The sequence below is a fragment of the Lactuca virosa genome, chromosome 1 (assembly GCF_052849685.1).
Source record: "Lactuca virosa cultivar CGN04683 chromosome 1, Lactuca_virosa_CGN04683_v6, whole genome shotgun sequence".
NCBI lineage: Eukaryota > Viridiplantae > Streptophyta > Magnoliopsida > Asterales > Asteraceae > Lactuca > Lactuca virosa.
This window is the reverse complement of record NC_136426.1, coordinates 37,791,238-37,799,456: the sequence shown is the minus strand read 5'-3', so window position 1 is coordinate 37,799,456 and position 8,219 is coordinate 37,791,238. Positions and strand designations below refer to the sequence as shown.

At 31.9% G+C, this 8,219-nt stretch overlaps 1 protein-coding gene across 1 annotated transcript; it reads left to right on the top strand.

Annotated features, from left to right (window-relative positions):
- The first annotated feature begins 1,729 nt into the window (after positions 1-1,729).
- Positions 1,730-4,526, top strand: LOC145105219 (patatin-like protein 2). The gene is made up of 7 exons (XM_079042375.1): positions 1,730-1,938; positions 2,037-2,218; positions 2,527-2,719; positions 3,219-3,383; positions 3,464-3,811; positions 3,904-4,076; positions 4,189-4,526. Exons 1-7 carry the CDS (start codon positions 1,798-1,800, stop codon positions 4,370-4,372), a joined length of 1,386 nt encoding a protein of 461 aa, XP_078898501.1. The 5' UTR covers positions 1,730-1,797; the 3' UTR covers positions 4,373-4,526.
- Positions 4,527-8,219: the final 3,693 nt, after the last annotated feature.

Here is an 8,219-nt window from a genome sequence, read left to right as displayed (position 1 = left end):
CGTCTTTCTTTTCGTTCGGCGGTGATCAACGAATGAAATAAACAGTAGGTGGTGGTGATCGGAGTCCTCACGGTGGCAGCGGGTGGTAGCGACGTGCAATGTCAGTTCCAATGCCTTGTTCGTTTGTTTTCTGCCGACGTAAACTCAAAGGGAGGGGGTGAATGGTGACAGGTGGTCAGAGGGAGCTGGTCCGATGGAGCCACACAAGCAGTAATAGCAGCACATGTGAGGGTGTTTGGCTAGCTCCGATCAACAGCAAAGAGTGAGAAACACGGTGGTGGTGGCTGGTGATATAAGAACAAGAGGAAGAGAGGGGTTGAGAGGTTAGAGAGAGAGAGAGAGAGAGAGAAAGAGACCCCCTTTGCATATTTTTTCATTTTTTTTAAATAAGTGAAAACATCATAAATGGTCCCTGTGGTAGTGACATGACGAAAATGCCCTTTAGTTAACGGACAAAACTTAACGAAGTTAGAACTAAAGACCAATTGTCAAAAGTTTTGAAAACACAGAGACCATATATGATGTTTTTAAACCACGTGACTAAACTTTAGATCTGGGGCAGTGACAATTTATGATGTTTTTTCAATTTTGTATTTAGAACAAACATATATTTATAAGTCTTTTTTTATCTATTTGTCTCATGCCGAAAATATATTTTATTTTCTTTAAAGAAAGAGAAAATGGCTATAATAACTGTTTTTAATTTTTTTTTACCATAAAATAGCCATAAATTTGAAAAATTATCAAAAAAGTCATTATTTTTGCAGTTAATCATCTGTGAAAATCTGATTGACTGCAAAAAATGGTTTTTTTTCATATTTTTAGAGGTCAACTCTTGCAAAAATCTAGGTTAATTACGAAAAAAGTTTTTTTTTTCTAGATTTTTATTTTTGCTGGTCATCCATGTGATTGTGAGAACTAAAATGATGGGATGATTGTTATAAAGTTCGTACATGAAAACAATTTTTTTTAAACTTTTTGTAGGACACCTTTATGATTTGGAGAACCCAAATGGTATAACGATTGTTATGAAGTTTGTATGCGAAAGTTTTGAAGTTTTTTTTTTGTTTCATAATTTTCACTTAATAGCCTACTTTGGAGCTAAAAAAAGTATGATTTTCCAACATCCAAATAGGGAGTGTAATATGTCCATGGAAACCCTTGTTACAAGAACACAATGAAAAAAATTCAGCTTAAACGGAGTTCATAAGCTAAATTTATGAATGATCAAAGTTGAGTTTTTTTTTTTTTTTTTTTTTTTTTTTTAATATTTTTCACTGACTAGCCACTTTCGAGCTAAAAGAGTATGATTTTCCCACATCCAAGTTGGAGTTTAATATATCCATGGAAAACCTTTGTTACAAAGAACACAATGAAAAAAAACAGCTCAAAAAGAGTTCGTATGAAAGAGTTATGGACGTTCGAAGTTTGAAAAAAAAAATAAATAAAACGCAAAATGCAAAAATATACATTCTCGCAGGTGACTGGTGACCCAACTGCCAAAATTGTGGCTACTTTTAGTATTTTTCATTTTTATGTCTATTTTATGGTTAAAACCTTTAAAAAATAGCTATTAATTCGCTTAAAGAAATATCTACATCTATTTATAATTAATACTTGATTGTTTCATTTAGCTAACTTGCAAGTTGCCATGCAACTTCCTTCTACTATTTAAAAGTCAAAAGTTCGAAACTTATATCCTATTATAAATACCCTTAAACAACATAAATCACCTCATCAACCTCGGATTACAAAACTCATTATTATTCCGCTAGCTACTTCTTTCTCTGTTTCATCATGTCTTTCAAAGAAGAAGAACGATCACCATTGCAACCACCAACATATGGAAACCTAATCACAATTCTTAGTATCGATGGAGGTGGAGTACGAGGCATCATTCCAAGTGTCATCCTTGAATTTTTGGAAACCGAACTACAGGTATATATCGTTTATAACTAAGTTTAGTTACTTGAATTATTCTTTTTATCTTGAAATGACCATAGAAAAAATGTGAGGATGTTTTATAATTATGACAGAAATTAGACGGTAAGAATGCACGACTGGCAGATTATTTTGATGTGATAGCAGGGACAAGCACCGGTGGTCTTGTGACAGCCTTGTTAACTACTCCCGGTGAAGATAACCGTCCACTTTTCACAGCTAAGGATGTTAAAGATTTTTATCTTCAACATTGTCCTAAAATCTTTCCATGTGATAGGTATGTATTATTATCAACAAAACAACTTAATTAATTTGTGACAGTTCTTGTAGCGATAATGCGATAATGGGAAATAGTTCTAAAATATTTCAATGATTTTTTATCTTGAACATTTGAGTGTTTGGTTGTTGAAATTCTCCATTTTTTATCGAAAAAATTGGGCCCGCAGTTTTGTACATCGTTAATTCTCGCCTTGCAACATGTTTTTGTGTGAAGAATGAGTTGTTTTTCATGAAGTGGGATGGAGAATTTTCCTAAAAGTTGGTTGGTTATGTCTTAAATCTGCATTTTTAATTTACATTGTGTAGCAAGCACCATCCGTTAGCTGCTGCTAAAAAGGCGATCAAAGCTCTATCGAGACCAAAATATGATGGTGAACACTTACATAAAGTTATTCGAGAAACACTGAAAGAAAAACAACTTAACAAAACATTAACAAATGTCGTGATTCCAACGTTTGACATCAAATATTTGCAACCTATGATCTTCTCAAGCTACCAGGTATTGCATCGATCTATACATTTTTTGCTCCTAAAACCATCAAGTTATCAGTTTTCAAGCGCAAAAATGTTAACATTGAAATCAAGAGGATGAGTTTTTTTTTAACAGCGTCTTCAAAAGAGGTTAAAAGCAAAGAAATAACAAATGCACTTTCATTGGTTTATTTATTATAGCATCTTACTTTTGATTTTCAAATTACAACATTATATCTTAATAAATCTATCAATTATAGCAGCTTTATCTAAATACAAAACAATTTTCATAGGAACTAATTGGTTAGTTTTGACTTTTTTTCAAAGTATAATATCTTAATAAGAAAACATTGAAAGTAGAGTACTATAGATGGATAGATTTTTGAAGTATGATAGAAAGTGCAATGCTTTAATAGATCGATATGAGAGCAGAATGTTAGAATACAAAATGAAACTCTTTTGCTATCTCTTACATCAAGTTAACCCTTTTAAGATAACCATATGATATTAATATTCATGTTTATTAGATAAAGAAGAACCCAAATCTTGATGCTAAGTTATCCGATATATGCATTGGAACATCAGCTGCCCCAATTTATCTTCCTCCATATTCGTTCAAAACAAAAGATTCTAAAGGAAAATTACTTAAAGAATTCAATCTTATCGATGGTGCAATAGCAGCCAACAATCCGGTATATATGTCTTATTCACTAATAATTACTCATCTATATATGTGGTTTAAGTTTTTGGCTAAATATGTTTTTTTTTTCAGACTTTGGTCGCCATAAGCGAAGTAACAAAGGAAATAACCAGAGGTGGTGAAAACTTTTTCCCAATAAAACCAACAGAATATGGACGATTTCTAGTATTGTCATTGGGCACTGGGTCACCAAAATTTAAAGAAAAGTATGGTGCTACAGAGTCATCAAGTTGGGGGATTTTGGGGTGGGCAGCCGGTGGTGGCTCAACTTCATTGGGGGATGTATTTACTAAGGGGAGTAGTGGTGTCTCAGTTCCATTGGTGGATGTATTTACTCAGGCGAGTGGCGATATGGTTGATTATCATATCTCTGCTGTCTTCCAAGCCCTTCATTCACAAGAAAATTATCTTCGTATTCAAGTAACTTTTCCATTCCATTATAAAAAAAAAATCAAGATTTCATATTATAACATATTGAAATAAAATGAAATGAGCATGGTATATTGTATCAGGATGACACTTTAAGTGGGAACTTAACTTCCATGGATTTGGCAACACAAGAAAACTTAGAAAATCTTGTGAAAGTGGGACAAAAGTTGTTGAAAAAAAAAGTGGCGAGAGTGAACTTGGACACGGGCATATATGAGCCTTACCATCATACCACCAACGAGATGGCTTTAATAAAGTATATTCATGTTTCCCATATAAATATATTTAATTAGTATATATTTTAAAACATATATACCAAGCATTTTTTGTATATTTTATTGATTTAAATATTTCTCATATGTACATAGGCTTGCGAAAATACTCCACAGGGAGAAGAATGTACGAGAACTTAGATCACCAAGTACTAATAGAGGAAGAATTACACAAGAAGAGTCGATGAAAGAACAAATTGCACTTTCACAAAGAACACCAGCGCTCTCAAATGCACTTCATCACTCTCTTCCAAATTTATTTAAGCTCAACCCAAACTAAGATTTTCTTTCTTGTTTATGGATTTACATGGTTTGTTCTGAATGAAGTTCGTAGTTATGTTGTTTAGTTGAATACTTAATTAATCGATGTAACCATATTGTTCCACACTTTCAGTTTACGTCAATCCAAGCATATAAATAATAAATTAAAAACACATGGCTATGTATGCGTTCAACCTAGTTGAACTAGCAAAAGTAGAATCATTGTTAGATGCATTATACCTCGTTTACCATGTTTAAATATTGTAATTCCCTCGTATTTTTTCATTGAATTCATTCATTTTTAGTTATGTTTGGGACAATTTATGATTTTGGTGGAATATCGTGATCTATGCAATTCTTGGTTGATTTTCATGTTTAAAGGAAGCATGGATGGATGTGGATGCAAAAAAGAGTTTGTGGTCAAATTTTGAAGCGATTTTGACAAGAAACGAGGATGATGCAAAGAAATAAAAGATCTGGCTAGAAGAGAACGAACAGATGTGTGGCTATGGTCTACATTAACACGGGTCATGTAAGCAAGCATTTTCACATGGGTTGTGGTGATTCTCATGGACTCCACACGGGCCGTGTGAGAGGAGTACACATGAGGTGTTTCAAAAGAACACGATCCATTTGCTTGTGGTCTAATCTAACATGAACGTGTATGATGATGTTTAATTGTTTATCATCACATCAACGTACTTTGGAAGATTTACACGAGAGGTTATTACACCTTCATGACCATACGGGTCGTGTGGAACTACTCAAAAATCACAAGGGTCATATGAGGCCCATATTCAGTTTTATTTCATTCATTTAAATACCAAAGTTAGGGCTTTTATGGATCTCTGTTGATTCTGATCTTACGACTCCAAACGATTTTTGACTGCGTATTTGGCGAAAATAGCAGTTAGATTTTTTTTTCAATATTAGTAAGTTTGATTCGTCTTTTAAACCTAGAACCTGCTTTGATTTTCTTTTAGCCATGTCAGGCTAAAACTCTATATTTCAATTCTGCAAAGACTTTGACTTTTTATGTGTTTAATGATTTGATTTGGTTTTATTTGTGTGTTTCTATCTAGTCATTCTTAATTGCGACTGACGATATCGTTGTCTATCAAATCTATACTGTCTTTCAAGCCCTTCATTCACAAGAAAATTATCTTCGTATTCAGGTAAATATATTTCCTTTCCATTGTATATTAAAAAGATTCAAGATTTCATATTATGACATAGTGAATTAAAATGATATTAGGCTGACACTTTAAGTGGGGACTTAATTTCCATGGATTTGGCAGCACAAGAAAACTTAGAAAATCTTGTGAAAGTGGGACAAGAGTTGTTGAAAAAACAAGTCAAGAGAGTGAACTTGGGTATGGGCATATATGAGCCTTACCATCATTCCACCAACGTAGATGGCTTTAATAAAGTATATTCATGTTTCCCATATAAATATATTTAATTAGCATATATTTTATAACATATATACGAAGCATTTTATGTATATTTTATTCATTTGAATATTTCTCATATGTATATAGGTTTGCGAGAATACTCCACCGGGAAGAATTACACAAGAAGAGTCGAAGAAAGAACAAATTGCACTTTCACAAAGAACACCAGCGCTCTCAAATGCACTTCATCACTCTCTTCAAAATTTATATGAGCCCAACCCAAACTAAGATTTTCTTTCTTGTTTATGGATTTACATGGTTTATTCTAAATGAAGTTCGTAGTTATGTTGTTTAGTTGAAAACTTAATTAATCGATGTAACCATATTGTTCCAGACTTTCAGTTTTCTATTAATTCAAACATATAAATAATAAATTAAAAACACTTGGCGTATTTTCTTAAATAGAAAATATACAATACATATGTGTTCACCATAGTTGAACTAGCAAAAGTAGAATATTTTTAGATGCATTATGCATCCTTTACCATGTTTAAATATTGTAATTGCCTCACATTTTAGCATTGAATTCATTCATTTTAAGTTGGAGTAAATTACACGAATGGTCCTTATGGTTTGGGTTAATTTGCGCGTTTGGTCCATAACTTATTTTTTTAACTTGGAAGGTCCTTACTATTTGTTTTTGTTAGGCGCTTGGTCCCTACTGTTTGTTTTTGTTACACGCTTGGTCATTGGCTTACCAAAAAAGACTATTATTTAAATAGAAAAAAATAGTGGGGTAGGTAAGGTAAGGTGAGGGGTGAGGTTGGGGTGTGTTTATTTAAATAAATTAAAAAATCAAGGGCAAAATGGTCTTTTTAGGTAAGATAGGGACCAATCGCGTAAAAAAATAGTAGGGACCTTCCGAGTTAAAAAAGTAAGTTAAGGACCAAACGCGCAAATTACACAAAACCATAGGGACCATTCATGTAATTTACTGTTTAAGTTATGTTTGGAACATTTTATGATTTTGGTGGAATATCGTGATCTATGTCATTCTTTGTTGATTTTTCATTTTAAAAGGAAGCATGGATGGATGTGGATAGGCCTGACAATCGTGCCTTGTTCATCTCGACACCACTGTTCGTGAGTTAGATTTGGTATTCAGTTAACTATAAAAATATTTCTAAAGACCTTATTAGCATTGTATTCTTTTGGGCAAATTTCAAAAAAGTCATTATATTACTATAAAGTTTCGATTTTGACACTGAGTTATTTTTTTTCATAATTATGTTATTATATTTACAATTTTGTAGCAATATCAACCAAATGACCGGTTCTTCCTGTTCTATAGGTAACCATTTTTCCCGAATTGCAATAAAGTCACTAAGTTTACCAAAATTTCGATTTTGACATCGAGTTTAAATTTGCAAGAAAGACACTATATTACTATATAAATTATGATTTTGACATCGAGTTTTTTTTCTCTTAATTATTTCATTACATTTACAATTTTGTTGCAATGTCAACCAATTGACCGATTTAGGAGATGTTAGGTCGACCTTGTAGGGGTCTTCATTTACTTGTTGTACAAATTGAGTTTCTAAACCATAATAGCATCTCCTGAAATGGTGACCATGCCCTTTTCGCTGACTTGTAAGTGAGTTTGAACCATTGGACCAACATTTGCTTATGTGTTGTATAAATCGAGCTTCTAAATCAAACTTCTAAACCATAATAATATCTCATGAATCTGTCAATTGGTTGACATTGCAACAAAATAATAAATATAATGACATAATTGAGAAAAAAAAAAACTCAGTGTCACCGTTACAATAACACAAAATTTTCAATTAAGTATAAAAATATTTCTTACTAACAAATATTATAAGATAATGCTAAAGTTAAAATATAAAAAGTTTAACAAAAAAAGCACACATGGATAATTTTTAAATGATAGTGACAATGTGATTTTGTACATAAATAATAAATGATATTTGTAATTGTTAATAACAATATATAAAAAACGAAAAATGAAAAAAAAAACAATTAAATAAAGTTTTTGTCATGTTGGTTTGTTATCCTATTATTTATTTATGTGAACTGCATGGAATTCATTTTCGTATGTATTAAAACATTTAAAAAAGTATATAATTTTTTTTATTAAAATCATAAACGGGTCACAGGTTGTCCGGTTATTTTTTTGGCAAACCCATATACGATTTTGTCTTTTAAACCTAGAACCTACTTTGATTCTGTTTTAGCCATGTTTAGTTCTGCAAAGACTTTGAACGTTTATGCGTTTAATGATTTGATTCGGTGTTATTTGCGTGTTTCTATCAAATAGTTCTTAATTGCGATTCAACCAAACATTTATTTCGATTCAGTTGTCACTTGAATTAGGGTTTAAATTTGTAACACTCCGTTTTTGGTTTTAATTTTTAAAAATGAAAAAGTTATTTATTAACTAAGAAA

Bases quoted from the DNA above. Each gene is read 5' to 3' on its own strand.
- LOC145105219 (XM_079042375.1), top strand. From the start codon at position 1,798: ATGTCTTTCAAAGAAGAAGAACGATCACCATTGCAACCACCAACATAT. The intron at 2,720-3,218 runs GTATTGCATCGA...CATGTTTATTAG, and splicing joins TGATCTTCTCAAGCTACCAG to ATAAAGAAGAACCCAAATCT. The intron at 4,077-4,188 runs GTATATTCATGT...ATATGTACATAG, and splicing joins AACGAGATGGCTTTAATAAA to GCTTGCGAAAATACTCCACA.